General features: G+C 24.0%; 2 protein-coding genes across 3 annotated transcripts in view; one reads left to right on the top strand and one right to left on the bottom strand.

Annotated features, from left to right (window-relative positions):
- Nucleotides 1–693: 693 nt before the first annotated feature.
- The window catches only part of LOC117177898 (ADP-ribosylation factor-like protein 6), a 27,664-nt gene continuing 6,105 nt past the window's right edge, over nt 694–22,252 (bottom strand). For both annotated transcript variants that reach the window (XM_033368970.1, XM_033368971.1), the window contains exons 2-3: nt 4,169–4,348; nt 694–1,438 (exon numbers count right to left, since the gene is read on the bottom strand). In XM_033368970.1, coding sequence (XP_033224861.1) covers nt 1,227–1,438; nt 4,169–4,348 — 392 coding nt within the window. In that variant the 3' untranslated portion in view covers nt 694–1,226. The remainder of the gene's footprint in view (nt 1,439–4,168; nt 4,349–22,252) is intronic.
- The window catches only part of LOC117177896, a 16,576-nt gene continuing 1,250 nt past the window's right edge, over nt 6,927–22,252 (top strand). Inside the window, exons 1-5 of the mRNA XM_033368967.1 lie at nt 6,927–7,115; nt 7,201–7,685; nt 13,334–13,678; nt 13,747–13,806; nt 15,962–16,105. Coding sequence (XP_033224858.1) covers nt 7,052–7,115; nt 7,201–7,685; nt 13,334–13,678; nt 13,747–13,806; nt 15,962–16,105 — 1,098 coding nt within the window. The 5' untranslated portion in view covers nt 6,927–7,051. The remainder of the gene's footprint in view (nt 7,116–7,200; nt 7,686–13,333; nt 13,679–13,746; nt 13,807–15,961; nt 16,106–22,252) is intronic.

The following is a 22,252-nucleotide window of genomic DNA, read 5'->3' as shown; positions in this document are numbered from 1 at the left end:
TAAAATTTTAATTACATTTTTCTAATTTTGAAGAATTAAGAAAAATAGGAATGATTTTTTATATAAAAATGTTAATTTTGCAAGAATATATAAAAATATTTTAACAGATTTCTAAAAATGTTTAAAAAGTCTGGAATTTTAAGGTATTTTTAAAAAATTTAAACAAATTTTTAAAAAGTAGAAAAATCTAATCAGTTCGAAAGATATTTAGTAATTTTAGAAGTTTTTAAGTGATTAAAAATATTTTATAGCATGAAAAGACTTCTGTATATTTAACAAATATGTTTAAGTTTCTTTAAAACTTCTAAGAATCCTGAATATCTTTTCTATTGACACATTTTTTCTGATATTTTATAAATTACTGTAAAATAAAAAAATTTCTTTAAAATATCCTAGATTCTTTTTCGGCTTATTTGAAATCGTCGAATTATTGTTTAGATTTTCTCAAGAAGTTTATAATTATATTTATACCTATAAATTTAAAACAAAGTGGCAATACTATTTTTCTTTTTCTCAGATCTCAGATTGAAAATTTTTATTTTATATAAAAAAATGTATTCTTTTTCATTTTAATAATAATTTAAAAATAGCACACATAAGATGTAGGGAATAAGAATATATTATATTATTTACTTATCGGTTATCTTTAAATACTTCTTTATTATTATTTTCAGAATATGTTTCGCCTTACATTATTCATCAATAATTGATAAGAGTCGTCTACAAATTTATTTTCAAATCAATATTTGTATAATATCAACTATAGCTAACAAATAATAAAATAAATAAAACTAAAACTCTGAAATAAAACAAGTGTTAAACTTTTAAAAATATATTGTACACTATTTGACTATATTATCATTCTAAGTACCATGTTCAGCGGACTATATTTACATTACTTTATTAATTCGAGTGTAAACGGGCGGATTTTTATTCACGTAGTATCCAAAATAAAGCTATAAGCTCAGAATGATTGTGCTCATTGGACGGATTTTTGTTACAACTAATTTAAAAGTTAGATTCATTTTTCTGTGAATCTTCTTTAGTAGTACAGCAGAAAATTTTGTTACGGGCTAAATGTCGGTAAAACAGTGGCCGGTTAATTACCGACGATCGAAAAATGAATTGCTGGTAAGGTATGGCACTCTTTTACCGATGCTTAGCCTGGAACTGAACCATGTCCCAGATGCCCTGCTGCTTTACTACTATCTTTAATTTTAGGAAGACTACCTCTTATTAATATAAATATCTCTTATTTGATCAGTGAGCCATTCAATCGCCGGCTGTAATCCTTCCCCAGTTACTGCATTCGTAGCTCGTATGTGCCAAGGTTTATTATGAATTTTTTCTAATCCAAGTCCTGATACGAGTTTCACTGTTGTAAGGGAATCAGGCAAGTCCATTTTATTTGCCAAAAATAGAATTGGTATTTTTCGTGCTGAAAAATAATTTTTTTATCAAATAAATTCATTTAAAAATATAATACTTTCATTAAAAAATTAATTTTTATAATTCTAAATAAGGGACCATTCAAAAACTACTTTACAATATTTTCCTACGATTTTATTTGATAAGCGCCTGTAATAAAACACAAAACATACATATATAATATTTTTAAAGATTTCATATAATATGTTGTATAAGAAGAGGGGAAATAGGGTGATTTTCAGGAAAATAGGGTAATAATAATGGAATAAATTGTTTACAAATATATATAGAAGATACCATATTTAATTCAATATTGAAATTTCAACAAAAAAGTTCAATTTTCAAATTAAAAGGTTCATTTTCTACCAAAATAGATGATTTTTTAACGAAAGAGTTGCGTTTTTAAGCTAAAAAGTTGAATGTTTCAGAAAATAGTTGACTTTTAAGCCCGAAAAGCTGAATTTTAAATGAAGAAAGATGATTTTTCAACCAAATGTTTGAAGTTCCAACATAAAAAAATAAATTGTATACTTTTTAAACACAAAAAATTAAACGATCAACCTAAAAATGTGAATTCTCAGCAAAAAATGTAATGGAGCTTGATATTTCAACAAAAAAAGATATAATATCTACCAAAAAAGATCAATTGTATGGCCAAAAATTTAAATCTTCAATCAAGAATGTTAATTTTCTATTAAAAAGAATTTTTTAATAAAATACAAGATTTTTCAACTAAAATTATGGATTTTCCAAACAAAATGATGAATTTTCCAACCAAAAAGACAAACTAAAAAAAAAAAAGATTTTCAATCCACAAAGAAATAAAAGATCATCCAGTGTGGAACTTCAAAACCAAATGACATAATTTCTGAAAAAACGTACACTTTTTCACCCGAAAATATAACTTTTCAACAAAAAAGTTAATTTCCAACCGAACAGTTGCGTTTTTAACCAGAAAGGCTAAAATTTCAAACCAAGGAAATCAGTTTTCTACTAAAATAAACGAATTTTCAATTAAACAACATCAATTTTCAATAAAACAGTTTAACTTTTATCCAAAGAGATGGAATTTCAATAAAAAAATGTAATTCTTGATCAAAAATATAATAGTTGATATTATAACAAAAAAAAAATATATAATTTTAAATTAAAAAAATGGTACAGTATAAGAAAAAAGTTGAATACTCAAAAAAAAATATTATAGTTGATATTTCAACCAAAAAGATGAATTTTCAACAACAAAAAAAGTTGAATCTTCAACCAAAACAGATTAATTTTTAACCACCCAGCTGACTTTTCAAGCAAAAAAAGATCAAATTTCTACCGAAATATGAATTTTTTAACCAAAAAGACCATTTTTCACGAAAAGAGTTGAATCTTCGATTAGGAAAAAATTTTTTAGTAGAGAGAAAAATAATTGCAACCAAATTGTTTAATTTTTTAAACCAAAAAGACGAATTTTCTAGAAATCAGATGAACATTAAACAGCAAAATATGAATTTTAACCATATAGTTGCATTTTTTAGGAAAGTAATAAATTTTTCAACTCAAATAGACGAATTTCCAACAAAAAAGTTGAATTTATAAGCATAATGCTTGAATTTTAAACTATAGTTTAAACAAAAATTTGTTGAATTTTCAACTAAAAACGATTAATTTTAAACCAATAATGGCATAGTTAAACTTTCAGTTAAAAAAATTAATTTTCAACTGAAAAAGAACAAATTCTCAACAAAATAGTTAAATCGTTAATCAATAAAATGAACATTTATTAATGTAGTTCAACTTTCAACCAAGTACCTGATTTTTTAACCAAAAAAAGATGAATTCACAATGAAAAAGATAATAGTTGAATTTTCGACTGAAAACAGTCTATTTTCAGACAAAAATGGATTATTAAAATATTCAGTTAAGAAAATTAATTTGCAAGAAAAAACAACAACAGAATTTCAACCATATTGTAGGACGGATGGATCGTTAACTAATAAAATGAATTTTTGACAAATTTGTTCAACTTTTCACGAAGCAGTTACATTTTCAATCAAGAAGATTAATTTGCTATAAAAAAGACGAATTCACAGCAAAATACATAAACTTTCAACCAAGTTGTTGAATTTTCAACCAAAAACAATTATAGAAGAATAGAATAGTTAAATTTTTCACACATAAAAATAATTTAAAAAAAAATAGTTGAATCTTTAAATAAAATGAATTTTTAACCAAGTCTTTCATCTTTCGTTCAAGTAGTTTAACTTTCAACCAAAAAAGATAGATTCTCAATTGAAAATTAAACAGTAGAATTTTAAACTAAAAATTATCAAATTTTATTCATAAAGTGGATGTGTTACATTTTTAGTTAAATAATTAATTTTTAATTAAAAGTAAAAACAAATTTTTTATCAAATACTTGGATGGCTGGACTTTCAACTAATACAACAAATTCTTAACAATTTCTTAGTAAATAATATAAAATAAACAAAACAAAAATAAAATAAATAATTACAAAAAAAAGAGAATTTACAACAAAATACATTTAATTTTACCCAAATTATTGAATTTTCAACGAAAAACTATTAGTTTTTAACCACCAATAGAATAGTTTAATCAATACTTTAAATAAATTAAATAACTTTAAAAAATGTGAATATTCACTATAAAATCGGCGGGATTTTTAAAGACTAAAAATCATTCTAATTAAATTTTTTGTTTTGAAATAGCATTAATTGGATTTTAAAAGTACCTTCAACATCAGGATGTTGGAGCAACATGTCTAATTCTTCTTTGACAACAACCAGCCTTAATTTATCAGTGCTATCTATTAAAAAAATTATGCCATGGCAATCTTTATAATAATGCTCCCATAACGATCTGTATCGATCATGGCCAGACATGTCGAATGCTGTGAAGCTAACATTTTTAACTGCAACAAAAAATTAATTTATAATTAATATTACATTAAGGAATTCTTTCAAAAATCTTGAGGTATTATGGGCACGAAAAAACGAATCTCGAGAAAATATCGAGTTATACTTTTAATAATTTTAATATAATTGATTATGGTCTCGTTTATTAGAGAAAATTTGTTTTCAACTCAACTTGTTTCTTCGTTAAAAGAAAATATAATATGAAATTAAATAACAATGATTTTTATTTTTAAAAGTACCTTTATTGTACTATATTTCTATACTTATATAAATCAAACTTATTTTTATCATTTTCACTAATTAAAAAAAAATATATTTTATTCAAAATATTTATATTTTAAATATGCACTGCATTTTAAATATAAAAAAAAAATAATAAAATTATTATTCAAATATATATCATGTAATCAATTGTAAAAGCTCCCTACATTAAAAATATTACTTAATTACATAAAAAAATTACAGGGACTGAAAAAACATTTAAAAAATTACATTACATTTTTTTGGGGATTGATGAATATTTACTGTTCTCTTTTTTTATTTGCAAATTCAAATTTTTTTAATTCCAAACATTGTTCTTATTAGTTTAAAAATTATGGCTAATTTTTTGTATTAAAAAAAATCGTTTTTGCAACTTTTAAGCATTACGAAAACTTTTCCATCTATATAAGCAAAATAATAGAATTTTTTTATTCCAGCTAAAGAAATTTCAGGTTCGACATATCCTCCTTTTTTTAAATGTGTGCATACCTATGCTTCAATCTAAAAAGAGAACATGTTTTTGGACATTTTCGGAAAATTTTTAATTTAGCAAAAAAATGTTTTTAAATTTATAATTTAATGTTATTGTTCGCTAACAAAAACTGTAAATATAACATATTCGCCAGAATTTTTAACCAATAGCAAAACTTGTGGAATTTAAAAAATTTTAAATTTTCAAGTTTAAATTAATAAAGAAATATTTTTTCAAACGAAAAAGTTAATTCACATATAACTATATTTAATTTCATGTTTAAAAATTTTGAAAAGATTTTAAAATAATTTAAATTTTAAAAAGATTAAAATTTTGTTTAACCAAATCTACATTTTTGACTATTTCGAAAATTATTGAAAAGCTTTTAAAAAATTATGAAATTAGTTAAGAAAATAAAAAATCGTAAATTCTTGAAAAAATTCAAAATAGTTTTTATTTAAAGATTAATTTTTAAAGCTGATTATGAAAAATTTCAAAAAATTTCTAAAAATTTAAACTAAGATCTGGAAGATTTAACGGCAATTTGTTTAATTTTGAAAGATTGGAAATAAGCCATCATCAGTAATAATATTAAAATAATTTTTAAAAGTATAATTACATAGATATTTTCCCCAAAGACATATTTTTTTCGTGCCCTTAAGACCTTCAAAATTAAGTTCTAAATCAAAATAAATTCCAATTCGCACACTTAAACAAACACATGCAAACACTTAAAAAGTGCAGACAAATCATGGGATTTTGAATATTGAAAATCATATATTTTTTTTAAATTATAAAGAAATTATTAAAAATAAAGTTAAATAATAAGAGTTTTAATAATTTAAAGTAATATTCTGTTCATTGTTAAAAAATTAAAAATAATAAATTAACTTAATAATAATTTTAAAGTTTAACATTAATTATATGTTACGATTTTACGATTGCATGTTTACAAATATCAAATGATTTTTTATTTTGAAAAATTAATTAAATTTTTTTAATTTAAAAAATTTTTGAAACCTAACCTTTCAAATAATTTCTTTAATGAAAATATTCCATTATTGTATTTTAACAAATAATTCATGAAAGATGTATAAAAATTAGATACAAATTACGTCATTTTAGAAGATATTTAGGAATTTCAAAAGTTTTGCAGAAATTAAGAATATTTTATAACTTGAAACTATATTTGATCATAATTTATTTATTGCTAAGAATTGAATAAGATCAAGCTGTGGATTTTAAATGTTTAAAACCGAGTATCTGTTTTAATTATAAATGAACTATTAAAAATAAGGGTAAAATATGTTCTTAATCAATTGAATTATTCTTTATTTCGTTATTAAACAAATTTCATTCAAAAAAGTTTAATATTTTAAGGTACATTTTGAAAGTTTAAATTTAAAAATGAAAGAAGTATGCAATATTATTATTTTTTAAATTAAGTTAATCAAAATGACAACGTTTTACATTAATGTTATATTATGATTTCATGTTTTTAAACATTGCTCACACAAATCTTTCGAGGAAAGGAAAATAATTTAAAAATATTATCGAATTTGTATACAATCATTTCCTTCAAATTTAAAAACATTTTGCTCACAAAAAGTGCTGCCACACACAAAAAAAAGAAAATATTTGAGAATTCTTAAATATATTTTCAAAATTAAATAAATTAGTAGATTGAAAAATTCTATATATATATTTTTAGATTATGATAAAAAGAATTTAAAGTATTAATAATAAACCTTGTTTCTTTATAATGGATTTGAACAAGCTTTTAATTCACTGTTGGTATGATTGAATGCCATCGCCAGTTGATTATTTGAGAACCACTGCAATGCGCAACGGCCATAATTTAAAGATTTGTTGATATTGATATTTTGGCGGGTAAAAAGTGCCACAGTACAAACAAGGGTGCAAAATACTTTAAAATGGTTTAAAAAGCTAAAAAAATGTGAGAATCATGAGTCCAAAAAGGAAAGTCGGTGGCCCCAATGTCGCTTTCACTCATCAAAATCAATCCAAACGTGAGTAACACCTAACCTCTTCCGAAACCTAACCTTCAAAAGAACTGTCATCCACTTTCAAATAATACATTTCTTTTATTTACAGAATCCCCAGAAAAAGCAAAAGCAATTTTAAGGGATCATATTCAAACATTAAAGTCTCTAAAATCCGTAATCAAACAGAAACTCAACACTTGTACCAATAATCTAGAAAACACCAGACGTTTTTCCCAAACAGACGATCTTTCAGAATCTGAGGTGAAAAAATTGCCTATTGGCAGTTTTTCAGTAAAAAATGAGTTGTTTAATTTTGCTGGGATACAGTGCATTAAATCCTTTAAGGATGAGTACATTTTCCATTTCTTCGCGAAAGGCGAAGGGAATAAAAGTTGTGTTTACTCCGTGCAGTTTTTTAATGTTGATAATAAGGGTGAAATTGGAAAGTACGTAATGCCCAAGTTTATGGATATAGAGTTGATTTTGAAGGAAACTCCTCTGGATAATATTACCTACGCTGTGCAATTTATACGCAATTGCAAACATTACATTGATTGCTATCACAACAGAATGGATCAGTTCATTACACTCAAGGTATTTGATTTTAATTTACTTTTTCTCAGGGTTAGGGTCCCGGTAAGAAGCCTGGCATTAAAAAGTATTAGAAAATTTGAATCCCTAAGAATGCCGTTTCTGTCCTTAGTTTTTAAATTCTCATTAGGCGGCGAAAATTATGATATTTCAATCCCTTTTAAAGCTGATCGGAGCTGGCAGACTTAACCTCGAATACATTAAAAACACAATTTTCTTTTGAAGTATTACAACGCGCTCTAAAAGCATAAAATTTGCCAAATCTAGTAGGATTATATGTAAGAATACATTTCTTTATCATCAAATGTTCGCTTTGTTCAAATATTATCAATTGAAAAAATATAAAATCATGATAAAAAATTTAAAAAATTATTTTTCACCAGAATCTTCTGTGTGGAAATTGAGCCTGACATCGTAAAATGACCGACGCTATGTTTTAAAAAGTGTTTTGCCTGATTATTATTCGAAAAACAGTAAATAAATGTAGCAAAATTTGCTAAATTAGAAGGGATTAAATTTTGGATCCAGAAGTATTCAATATTTCTCACGTTACCACTGAATGAATGAAAATTTTTAATACTTTTTAATGCAAGCCTTTTTACCGGGGTGACCATTCGTCCGGATTTCCCCGGACATGTCCTCATTTTAGGCCTTGTGTGAGTTGCCCCACAGCATTTTCTACTTTGTCCTATTTTTTCCGAATTTTTTAAGTTATACATTTTTATTTTTCAATCAACTTTTGAACCTGTTTTACAAAATTTTATCATCCAATACCATCTAACGATGTCTGTATCAATTGAAGCGCCGAATGCAATAACCACCTTAGCGTTTGAACACGCGGAGCAAATTTTTAGAAGTTGAATGAATTTGCGTATCGACAGTCAATACTTGTAGAGAATTTTATTGCGCATCTTTTTTGTATGTCGACCAATTTTGAAGGTTGTCTCATTTCTTAGAAATTTAAGGAAAAAAACATTTTTCAACGAAACAAAAATCAATACTTTTTTGCGTTCAACTCGCCAGATCTTTGTCGGGAATTGATATTTTATCTTAAAAATTTTATGTAACATTCTTCAATATATACTACGACTCTTAGAATGTTTATCAAGTTTAAAGAAAATTTTAGGGCCGTCTAGTGAATTTAAAAAAATATTTTCTTCGAAATCTCGGTTGCATGTATACAAACGAGAAAGTTGTGTGAGGAAGTTTCAAATTTTGACAACTTCCAGTAAGATAAATTTTCCTTAGGGATCAAAGAAGTTTTTCCAAAAAGTTTTCCAAAAGTTTCCAAAAAGTTTCTCTGCAAACATTGACGGTCGAAACTCAAATTTGAGCAGTTTTTTTTTAATTTGCTCCACCGACAATAATTCTCCGCGCGCTCGAGCGCTAAGGTAGTTATTGCGTCCGCCCCTTCAATTTACAAGATAAAGTACTATTAAACATTCCTACTATACGGAAAATATTTTATGTGCATTTGTGATATTAATTAGAATGTATCAGGTTTAACTAAAATATACGATGTTCATAAAATTTAATAAAACAGTTAATTTGAAAAATACGTTTGAAAAATATCTTTTGTATATAATTTTTTATATTCTACCATGCCCTACTTTTTCCCGTTTTCCAACTATGCACCTCGTCCTCTTTTTCAAACTTTTTTGTCCTACTTTGTTACCTTTTTCAAACTTTGATGTCCTACTTTGTTTTCTTTTTTAAATAAATTGTTGTCCTACTCTGTCCTCATTTTTCAAATCTTTTTGTCCTACTTTTCGAAAATCAATTGTGGTCAGGGTGGCTTGATCGGAAAATTAGGACATTATCAGGGTGGCTACTTTTGACCGGGAATTTACTTCAGATCGCAGAAACCTTCAATTTTTCATTATTTTAATAATTTTGGTCAATTTAGCGAAGTGATTTCTTACTTTAGGGATCCTCCATAAACTACGTTATCTCTGGGGGGGGGGGGGTCTCACAAATTTAGACCATTTTTTTCTAAAAGTGCATATGGTAAAGGTTGATAGTACATTTCCAGATGATGAATGTTTTTGGTAAAAAAATCGATCTTTTTGTTTAAAAGCTTGTTTTTATTTGAAAATTGAACTTTTAGCTTGAGAATTCTCGAATTTGATTAAAAATTCGTCCTTCTTTGGCAGTAAATTAATATTTTTGGTTGAGAACCCTTAAATTTTCTTTAAAATTCGTCTTTTTGATAGTAAATTATTTTTTTGTTTTGTTTAAAAATTAATCTTTTTTAGTTGAAAATTCAACATTTTCATTGAGAACTCTTGAATTTTATTAATAATTCGTCTTTTTTGGTATTAAACTAATATTTTTGTTCCAAAATTCAACTCTTTGCTTCGCAATTCTTGAATTTTGTTACAAAATCTTTTTTTTTATTAGTAAATTAATCTTTTAACAGTTAAAAATTTAACTTTTTGGTTGACAATTCATGAATTTGGTTAAAAATTCATTTTTCTCCCGTAGAAAATTAATCTTGAATGAAAATTGATCTATTTGTTTAAAAATTCATCTTTTTGGTCGAAAATTTAACAACTAGGTTTTGGAGTTGAACTACTTTCTTAAAAATGCAACTTTTTAGTTGATTTTTCTTGAATATTATTAAAAATTCATCTTTCTGGGTACTAAATTAATATTTTTATTTCAAAAATCTTTTTTAGTTGAAAATTCAACTTATTAGTTCGCATTTCTTAAATTTTGTTAAAAAATCTTTTTTCTTTTTAGTTAATTAATCTTTTAACAGTTAAAAATTTAACTTTTTAGTTGAGAATTCTTGAATTTGATTAAAAATTAGTTTTTTCCGTAGAAAATTAATCTTTTTGTTTAAAAATTCAACCTTTTACTTTTTTTTCTGGGATATTATTAAAAATTTGTCTTTTTGGTTGTAAATTAATCTTTTTATTTAAAAATTCTTTTTTAGTTGAAAATTCAACTTTTTGCTTCGGAATTCTTGAATTTCCTTAAAAATTCGTCTTTTTTGGTATCAAATTAATATTTTTGTATAAAAATTCATTTTTTAGTTAAAAATTTAATTTTTTGTTAGAGCATTCTAGAATATTGAAAAGTCGTATTTTTTGGCAATAAATTAATCTTCTTATTTCCTTGTGCTATATATTATTGAAAATTCGTCTTTTTTGGTAATGAATTAATTTTTTTGTTTAAAAATTCGTCTTTTTGGTTAAAAATTTAAAAACTAGATTTTTAAGTTGTACTACTTTCTTAAAAATTCAACCATTTTTTTCTTTCTTTTTTAAAAATTCAATTTTTTGGTTGAGGATTCTTGAATATTATTGAAAGTTTGTCTTTTTTTTTAAATAAATTGATGTTATTTAAAAATCCTCAGTTTTTAGTTGAAAATTCAACTTTTTGGTTCGGAATTCTTAAATTTGGTTAAAAATTCGTCTTTTTTGGTAATTAATTAATATTTTTGTTTAAAAGTTAATCTTTTTTAGTTGATGATTCAACTTTTTGGTTAAGGATTCTTGAACATTATTGAACATTCGTATTTTTTGGTAATTAATTAATCTTTTTGTTTAAAAATTCTTATTTTTTAGTTGAAAATTCAAATTTTTGGATCGCAATTCTTGAGTTTTGTTAAAGATCCGTTTTTTTTCGGCGGAAAATTAATCTTGTATAAAAATTCATCTTTTTGGTTAAAAATTGAGGAACTCGGGTTTGAAGTTAAACTACTTTCTTAAAAATTAAACAATTTTTTTTCTTTCTTTCTTAACAATTCAACAGTTTTGTTATGGATTATTGAATTTGATTGCAATTTTTTTGTTAAAAATAATATTTGTCTTTAAAAATGCACATTTTTTAATTGAAAATTTAACTCTTTGGATAAGAATTCTTGAATTTCTTGAATCGTAATTCAATTTTTTTCTACAAAAAATTCGTCATTTTGTCTTTCTTCTTGATAGAAAATTTCTTTCTTTTTTATAGAGGAAGCATAAGTAATTTTTTTCACATATGAGACTAACTAAAGTTTTTATTTTGATCAATTCAAAAATAGAAATTAAAAAAAATACAAAATAATACAAACAATTTTTTAAAGTACAAAGGGAAATCAAAAAAATCAAATATTATATTTCAATTGTTAATTTTTTGAGCTGGAAAATGGAAGTGTGTAGTTTTAAATTCAACTATTTGGTTAAAAATGTATGTATTTTGTTGAAGATGAATTTTCAAACAAGAAGATTAAATTTCTACAAAGAGAAATGAATTTTCAACAAAATACTATAGTTTTTAACCAAAGAAATTAATTTGCAAAGACAGTGACAAATCTTCAATAAAAAAATTAATTTCGAACCAAGTAGTAGTTGAAGTATCGACGAAAATGATGAATTTTTAAGTATAAAGATTAATTTTCTACCAAAACACACGAACTTTCAACAAAATATATGAATTTTCAACAAAAAAATGATAAATTTCAACCAAAGATGGAATCGTTATATTAACCATTAAAAAAGTGCATTTTAACCATAAAAAACGAATTTTCAACAAAAAAAAATAGTTCAATTTTCAACCAAAGAAATGAGGTTTTTACTAAGAAAATTAATATTCTATAACTAAAGACGAATTTCCAACAAAAATGCATGGATTTTTAATCAAATAGTTTAATTTTCAACTGAAAAAAGATACATTTTCAACCAAACGCCGACTAGTTGAATTTTTATCTAAAAAAATTAATTTTCAACAAAATAGTTCAATTTTTAACAAAAAAATTAATTTTTGTACAAAATACATGAATTTTCAAATGAAAAAGATCAATTTTCAACCAAAAATGGAATAGGTCAATTTTTAGACAAGAAGTTAATTTTCAGCGAATTTAGTACGAATATTCAACAAAATAATAAAATTTTTAACAAAAAAAAAAGCTTAACAAAAGATAAAATAAAATGATGAATTATCAACGAAAGGAATCAATTAAAAAAAAGTAGTTCCACTCACAAGTACGTTTTGGAATATTCAACAAAAAATGTTATATGTTATATTATATGATTAATGTTATAAATGTTAATATTTCAGAAATTTGATTGTTTAAAAAAAATTCAAATTCAAATATTTTCTGGATCAAAATATCAACTGTTATATTGTTAGTTGAAAATAAACCTTTTTTATTGCAAATTTACTACTTAGTTGAAGTTTGAACTTTTTTGTTAAAAATTCATGTTTTTGTGTTGAAGATTCATCATTTGCATCATTTGAATTAAAAATTCAATTATTTTCTTGAAAATTTCAATGATTTTGTTGATAGTTTAACTTTTTGGTCTAAAATAAATTGTTTTGCTTGTTAAAAAGTAATGTTTTCGGGCTCAAAAGTCAACTGTTTTCTAAAAATATTTTTTTTTAGCTGGAAAAATAAACCTTTTCTTTCAAAATTCGTCTCTTCTCGTAAAAAACTAATTTGCTTGTTTGAAATTTCATCTTTTTTGATCGAAGTATAAACCATTAAATTTTTCATTTGAGAATTCATCTTTTTATATTGAGAATTCAAGTAATTGGTTGAAACTTGAAATACATTGATAAACATATACGCTTATTTTCTTTCTTTTTTAAAATTCTGTTTAAAAATATTTTATATTATTGGTTTTTCGATGGTATTTATATTTTATTTCAATTGTTCTTTTCAGAAATCCCTGCAAAAAGTTACAAATTGCAATCTGTTCAATATAAAACTAAGTTACGAATACGTAAACATTGAACTGCTCGGTGTTTATGATAAAGAGTCAGGTGCCCATATAAGTATTATATTGTACTTAGTGTACAATTTGAAGGAAACAAGGCCTTATCTAATAAAAATTGACACATTGCGTGGTACACCGCTCAACAAAGAAACCGAGAAAGACCTGAAGTCATATTTGAAAGCCTTTAAAAAATTATCTTTGATTGAGGCTTTGGAGAGTATCGAAAAAGAAGAGGATCCACTTTTTTCCTGGAAAAGGGCAGGAGAAAACCAAATTGACATTTATCTACAGGTAAACAAAATTCTTTCTTTTTTCTTTCTCTCATTTCAGGAACTTCACATATGTCTCTAATATTTCAGGAATCCGATGAGTCTTCTTCGGAAGAATTCGTACCAATAAGAAAACGGATACGAATACGAGTAAGTAAATTATAATAAAAGATTTTCGCAAATTTTATAGAGAATGTAGAGAATTAATTAAGGCAGATGGTTCAAGGAAACGAGAAAATTAAACGGAAGGTATTTTATTTTAGAAAACACTTTAAAATTCTTGAGGTTAGTAATTTATTATGATCGTACTATTGAATTATCGAATTTAAAAGTAATTTTTTTCAAAAATGATTTAGTAAGAGATTATCCATAAACTACGTTACCATTTGTTAGCAAATAGTGATTTTTTTAACTAAAGAAAGACAAAAAATTGTTGAATTTTTAAGAAAGTAGTACAAATTGAAACTCTAGCTTTAAATTTTTAACCAAAAAGATACATTTTTAAACAAAAAAATCAATTAATAAACAAAAAAGACGAATTTTCAATAATATACAAGAATCTTTAACCAAAAAGTTGAATCTTCAACTAAAAAAAAAAAATACATTTTTAGACCAAAATATTAATTTATTACCAAAAAAGACGAATTTTTAACCAAATTTAAGAATTCGGAACCAAAAAGTTTAATTTTTAACTAAAAAATTTTTTTTTTAATAATTAGATTAATTTATTAACCAAAAAGATGAATTTTCAATAATATTCAAGAATCCTCAACTAAAATGTGAACTTTAAAAAAAAATTAATTAATTACCAAAAAATACGAATTTTCAATATTATATCAGAATTCTCAACCAAAATTTGAATCTTCAACTAAAAAAGATGAATTTAAAAAAAATGTATTAACTACCACAAAAAGACGAATTTTTAACCAAATTTAACCAAAAATTTCAATTTTTTAGACAGAAAAAAAATGTTTTATCTTTAAAGAAAGTAGTTCAACTTTGAAACTTAGTTTTTAAATTTTTAACCAAAAAGATGAATTTTTAAACAAAGATTTATTTATTTTTTTCTGAAAAAAAGAATTTTTGAAGATATTCAAGAATTCTCAGCCAGAAAGTTAAATTTTCAACTAAAAAATGAATTCTTAATCAAAAAGATTAATTTACTACCAAAAAAGACGAATTTTTAACCAAATTCATGAATTCCGAACTAAGAAGTTGAGCTTTTAAGAAAGAAAGAAAGAAAGAAAGAAAGAAAGAAAGAAAAGGTTTAACTTTTAAGAAAGTTCAACTTTGAAACCTAATTGTTAAATTTTTAACCAAAAAGAATTCAAGAATTCCGAATCAGAAGGTTGAATTTTCAACAAAATGAAGGGTTTTTAAACAGAAAGATTAATTTACTCCCAAAGCAGACGAATTTTCAATACAATTCCAGAATCCTCAATCGAAAAGTTGAATTTTTAGAACAATAGTTCAACTTTAAATTTCAAAATGTTAATTTACTACCAAAAAGACGAATTTTTAATAAAAAATCAAGAATTCTCAATCTAAAATTTGCGTTTTCAACGAAAGACATAAACTTTTAAACAAAAAGATTAATTCTCTACCAAAAACATTCATCATCTGGAAACGTAATAAAAAAGTTACCATACGTACTTTTAAAAACATTTTTTTTTCTAAATTCTAAAAGTAAAGTAAAGGAAATTAATCTTTTTGTTTGAAAATTCTTTCTTCTAGTTAAAATATTAACAACTAGGTTCTAAAGTTGAACTACTTTCTTAAATATTAAATTTTTTTCTTTCTTAAAAATTCAACTTTTTGGTTGAGGCCTCTTGAATTTTATTGATAATTCGTCTTTTTTTTGTAGTAAATTAATCTTTTTGTTTAGAAAATCGTTGGAAATTAAACTGTTTTGTTGAGAATTCCTTTTTTTTTATGAAAAATTACTTTGGTAATTGAAAATTTAACTATTTCATTTTTGGTCGAAAATCGTTTTTTTTTTTAAATAAAAATTCAACTTGGTAAAATTGAACTATTTTGTTAAATATTCGGTTTTTTGTTGAAAATTACTCTATTTCATTTGAAAATTCATCTTTTTGATATAAAATGAACTTTTTAATCAAAAATTTCATATTTTTTATTTGCTAATTTAATAGTTTTGTATAGAAAATTCATAATTTTGTCTTGAAAGTTCAATAATTTAGTTTTAAAAATCCACTATTTGTTAACAAATGGTAACGTAGTTTATGGACGATCCCTAAGAGAATTTCAAGTTTATTTAGTTCCAATAAATATCCTTTGTGTGTAGAAGAAAAACCGTCGCGTCGAAAAGAAGAATCCTTTGGTAAAGACTGATGTAATCAAGAAAAGAAAGGGTAGAATAAACCTAAGACCCAGTGAAGCCGATATCAGCAAATTTCTCACGAAATATAAAAATGTATCCCAATCAAAGGTAAGATTTGAAGTTGAATATTCAATAAATAAAACTTCGGCTCAAAGAACGTAGTATGAACAGAGATTTTGTCTCACTGAAATCTATGTTTATACTGTTACTTACTTTTTTTTTATTCGGAAATTCGTCCGCGGTTACGCTGAAATCGGATTTTGGATTTCTATTTTCATTCTTTTTAATTTTCTTTAAAATAGCATTTAATATTAAAATTGAAACAAGTAATCAGGATGACGGTAGCATTTTATTTTCAAAATTTCTGGACTTTCGCCTGAGAGCGTGCCTATTTTTTTTCTATTACAATATCAAATTGAATAATAATGATTCTTTATTTGTCAAATTAGCTTTATATTACTGCTTTTAATTATTTTGCTGATTCTTTTCGAATTAAAAGTTTAATTGTTCTATTTTTGGTTAAAAATCAATCGTTTTTAGTTGAAAATTGAAGTATTTGATTGAAAAGCCATGTAGTTTGTTGAAAATTATTTCTTATGTGTAGAAAGTTAATCGTTTTGGTTGAAAATTCTTGTTGCTTCAAAAATTACCAGTTTCATTGAAATTTGTCTTCTCTCTTGACTGTAAAATTTTTCTTAATTGAAAATTGAACTCGTGATGAAATTTTGGCTGGTTGGTTAAATTTAACTGTTTTTTATTAAAAATAAAAATTTCTTTTGGTTCAAATATCAGTATTACTACATTTTTGTTCAAAATTCACTTTTTTTTAAATGAAAATTTAATTACTACTTGGTTGGAAGTGAAACCATCTTGTTAAAGAATAATTTTTTCGATGCTGAAGATTCATAATTTTAGAAAAAAAAATTATTTCGTTGGTTCAAAAATGAGCTATATTGTTGAACATGCGACTTTTCCTTGGTTGAAAATTTTTTTTACTGAAATTTTAACTTATTTCAGTTGAAACTTCAACTATTTTGTTTAAATTTGTTTCGTTTTTTTGTTTAAATTTAATTTTTATATTGAAAATGTAATTATTCCAGGTAAATATTTCACCATTTTAGTTAAAAATTCATCTGTTTGGTTGAACATTAATCTTTGTAACTAAAAATTTAACTATTTAATTTTAGGTTGAAAAATGATCTTTTTTAGATGAAAATTCGTCTTTTTTAGTAGAAACTAATCATCTTCTTGGTTAAAAATTAGATTATTCTAGTGAAGGATTCATCATTTTAGTTTAAAATAAATCTTTTTCCTTTAAAATTAGTTTTTAAACTAAAATTATTCGATTTTTGGTTGAAAATTGATATTTTTTAGTTCAAAATCCAACTATTTCTTTGAAAAGTCGTCTTTTTTTGTAGAAAATTAATCTTCTTGTTTGAAAAATCATCTTTAACAAAATACATACATTTTTAACCAAATATATTTTTTTAAACCAAGAAGATTAATTTTCTACAAAGAAAAAAGAATTTTCAACAAAATACAACATTTTTAACTGAATAGTTAAATTTTCGACCAAGACTATTAATTTTCTACCAAAAAGACATAATTTTAACAAATTAAATAGATTTTCAACAAAATACATAGTTTGATAGTTATATTTTTTTTCGTGTCTAACATTTTTTAACTAATTTTCTTCCAAACAAAATTTTTTCAACAAAATAGTTAAATTTTCAGTTAAAAAATTACATTTTAACAAACAAAAAAAGAATTTCCAATGAAAATGATGAATTTAACCAATGAAGACTGGTTTTCAACAAAATACTTGATTTCAACCAAAAAATTTATTTTCTATAAAAAAACGGAAAATGTGAATTTTCAACAAAGAATTTAAATTTTCAAGTAAAAAATTGAATTGCGAATAAAAAAATTTGTTAGTCAAGAAAGAAAAATTATCCATCAAATTGTTGAAATTTAAAGTCAAAAAGACTTGATTTTTTAATAAAATTGTTGAATTTTCAACAAAATAATTGAATTTTGAACCATTAAATACAATTTTAATCAAACATGATTTTTTAATAAGAAATTTAGTAGTAAACTTTTCAACTGAAAGGAATGAACTTTCAACCGAAAATAATCGGATTATCTTTTTGTGCTCTATTAATTTAATTGCAATTTAAGTAGAAAAATTAGGAAAAGGGGTAGATTGTAAAGCCTGCGATAAATAAGTAGGAATTTTGATAACACTATTTGCACAATTATCAATCTCTAATGTGAGTTCGAGGCATGCAATTCCTTAAAATATTATATTCCTTGAAATCTGTTAAAATATCCCAAAATTTTCTGAATTATTTCATTATTTTTAAAATCTTTGGAAATACCTTGGAATATTGGAAAATCCCTTGAAACCCCGTGAAATTACATAAAATCTGATGATATTCCTTGAAATTTTTTATGTTCTATGAAATCCTTTAAATCCTGAAAAATTCATTTAAATTCCTTTAAAATTACTAAAACAATGAAAAATATTATAAAATCCAGTGAAATCCTTTGAAATTCCTCAAGAATTCTTTAAAATGTTTGTTAATATTTTTAACATGAATATTCAACCAAATACTTAAATTTACAACTAAATCATAACTATTTGCAACTAAAAATATAATAGTTAAATTTCCAATAAAAAAATTAATGTTAAAAAAAATTCACAAAACAAACAAAAATTTTAACTGAAGAAATGAATTCTCAACGAAAAATTGAATAGTTGATATTTAAGCTAAAGAGATTTCTTTTTTAAATACAAAAAGTTATAATCAACAAACGAAAATATGTATATTCAATTAAAAAGGTAAATTTTCAACTAAAATAATGAATCTTCAAGCAAGAAAATCCCATTAAATTTTTGTTTAAATATGCGACTTCAAATTATTTAAAAATGAGAAAACTTTAAAATCTAATGATTTTGATATAAAAATGCCAATTTCATATAAAAACGATAGCATAAACTAAAATGATTGAAAATTAGGAAACTTTATACTTCTTTGATAAAATTCTTTTTTTTTTGTTTAATATTAATTTTTGGCTAAAAGCACTAACATAAAACGTGTCTAACATTTTTAACTTTTAGATCTAATTTTCAGAATTTCAAATTGAATATCATAATATCAAACTTCAAGTAATGAAAAACCAATCAGATTTTCAACAACAATGTTGCGAGATTTTCACAATATATCGTTACACCAGTTTTTTTTTAAATATGACCGATATGAAATCTTTATATCATTAGGGTGTCCAGCGTCCTTGAAAAACTTGACAACCTGGAAATCTTCTTGAATTTTTTGTTGCCTTGAAAATCTGGAAATCTCCTGAAGTTTTTCACGAGAACACTAAATTAATTTTTTTCTTTTCTTTGAAAACAGTTATTTTACTGAAATGTGAAAAGTAATTTAAATCTTTTAGTCTATTATTAAAGAAACATCTTGTTTGTAAGAAACCTTGCTACTGAAAAGTTTTTTATTTATCAAGTTATAATTGATCGTTTAACCATTAAAGAATAAAGAAAGAAATTTCTAGGTGTTTTTTTGTAGATTTTACTAATTATTTTCAAGATTGCAATAAGCATGCTTTATTATTGTGAAGAATTATATATGTTTATAATTTCGTCTCCGCTCATATAGGAAGTTAGTTTTAATTTTTTTTTGTGATATTAAATTTACTAATAACCGTATATTATAATACATTTTCCAAGGGTTTCACTAGTGTACACCAGATTACAAAACATTACTAACGATTACAATAGGTTTAAAAAAATGTCAAAGATTTTAAAAATATTTAGAAGGTTTTTGATCATTTTACAAAGATTTCACGGAGTTCAAATGTTTAAAAAAGACGTGTACACCAGGTTTCAAATATTTCACAAAGATTTTAAAGATTTTAAACATTTCGAAGATTTGAAACTATTTCAAATGGTTTCAAAACATTTTAGAAGATTTAAAAATATTCCATTAAGATTTCAAATAATTCATTGACTTCAACGAATAAAAAATATTTCACAAACAAAGAGTTAAGAAAATCTTCAAAAGAGTTCACAAAGACTTCAGATTTCACAAAAATTGCCCAAAGACGTTAAATATTTCATCATGATTGTAAGAATTTTAAAGATTTGAAAAATGCGTGATTTCCAAGATTTCACAAAGATTTTGAAAATTTTTAATGATTTTAAAACTTCAAAGATTTCAAAGATCTTAAAGATTTGAAAAAAGGTTATAGTAAACCAGATTTCCAAGATTTTAACAGATTTTACACAGATTAAAAATATTTTTATGATCTCAAATGAATACAAAAGATTTCACAAATAATTCAAAGATTTCATAAAAAATTCAAAAGAATACAAGAATTCCAAATATTTCAAAGAGGGTACAGTACATCCGATTTCAAAGATTTAAAAACATTTCGAAGATTTTAAACGATTTCGAATGGTTTCAAAACATTTTAGAAGATTTAAAAATATTCCACTAAGATTTCAAATAATTCATTGACTTCAACGAATACAAAATATTTCACAAACAAAGAGTTCAGAAAATCTTCAAAAGATTTGAAAAAGAAATTTCAAATTTCAATATCAAAAAATTTCCCAAAGCTTTCACAAAGATTTTGAAAATTTTTAATGATTTTAAAACTTCAAAGATTTCAAAAATCTTAAAGATTTGAAAAAGGTTATGGTAAACCAGATTTCCAAGATTTCAACCGATTTTACATAGATTCAAATACTTCTATGATTTCAAATGAATTCAAAAGATTTCAGAAAGATTACACAAAAATACAAAGATTTTATAAAAAATTCTAAAGAATACAAGAATTCCAAAGATTTCAAAGAGGGTACAGTACATCCGATTTCAAAGATTTTAAAACATTTCGAAGATTTTAAACGATTTCGAATGGTTTCAAAACATTTTAGAAGATTTAAAAATATTCCACTAAGATTTCAAATAATTCACTGACTTCAACGAATAAAAAATATTTCATAAACAAAGAGTTAAGAAAATCTTTAAAAGATTTGACAAAGAAAAAAAATTGCAAATTTCAATTTCAAACAAATTTCCAAAGATTTCGCAGATTTTGAAAATTTTTAATGATTTTAAAACTTCAAAGATTTCACAGATCTTAAAGATTTGAAAAAGGTTATAGTAAACCATATTTCCAAGATTTCAACCGATTTTACACAGATTAAAAATATTTCTATGATTTCAAATGAATTCAAAAGATTTCAGAAAGATTACACAAAAAATTCAAAGATTTCATAAAAAATGCAAAAGAATACAAAATATTTCAGAATATTTCAAAGATTTTGAACTATTTCAAAAGCTTTAAACAAATTTGAGAAAGTTGCTAAAGATTTTCATTATTTCAAACGAATAAAAAAGATGTCAGAAAATAAAGAATAAAGAAAGCTTTCACAAATTTTTCAAATATGTTATAAAAATTTCAAAAGATTTTTAAATGTCGAAAAGATTTCAAGGATCTTAAAGATGTCAAATGTTTTACGAAAATCACAAAAGATTCCAAAACATGTCATAGAGATTTCAAAGATTTCAAATACGACTTATGTTCGCAAAAAATTCAGAATTTATTTATGATTTTGCTTTCTTTAAAAATGCTTGGCCAATACAAATTGAAATGGCACATTTTTTACATCCATAAAAAACGTTTATCTTATCATTTAATGACCTGGTAAACCTGGAAAATATCTTGAATTTCGTTCCTAAGAATCGCTGGACACCCTTATCATTATTGCTAGTATTGCTAATGGTTAAACTGCGATTCGCCACATGGTGACAAAAATCTCAACTAGAAAGAATAGGTACGATTTTAAAGATGCATTTTAATTTGTGCATAAAAGTGTTTTAACTATTTTTTGTGTGGAATTTAAAGTATTTATTGGATAGTACAAATAAGCTTTTGTCGGAAACAAAGGGTTTTAGATTGAATTTACATCTTATGCTGTGAATAAAATACATTTTTGACAGAAAAATTTTCCTACGAAAAAGAAATTATTGTACTATTTATTGTAATTTTCAACAGATTATCAACTTAAATGGGCTCATTTTGAAGCAAAAATAAACTCGAAGTAAATTTGTATTAATTTATACACGAATCATTTACTATTTAAAAATCTGAACTGAAAGTTAGGTCAGAATTCGCACCTACTCTTTCTAGTACCAGTTTTCGACACCAGGTGGCAAAATGGTAGACCACCATTCC

Source organism: Belonocnema kinseyi, chromosome 8 (genome assembly GCF_010883055.1).
Source record: "Belonocnema kinseyi isolate 2016_QV_RU_SX_M_011 chromosome 8, B_treatae_v1, whole genome shotgun sequence".
NCBI lineage: Eukaryota > Metazoa > Arthropoda > Insecta > Hymenoptera > Cynipidae > Belonocnema > Belonocnema kinseyi.
Note: the sequence above shows the minus strand (reverse complement) of the source record. Positions and strands in the feature narration are given on the sequence as shown.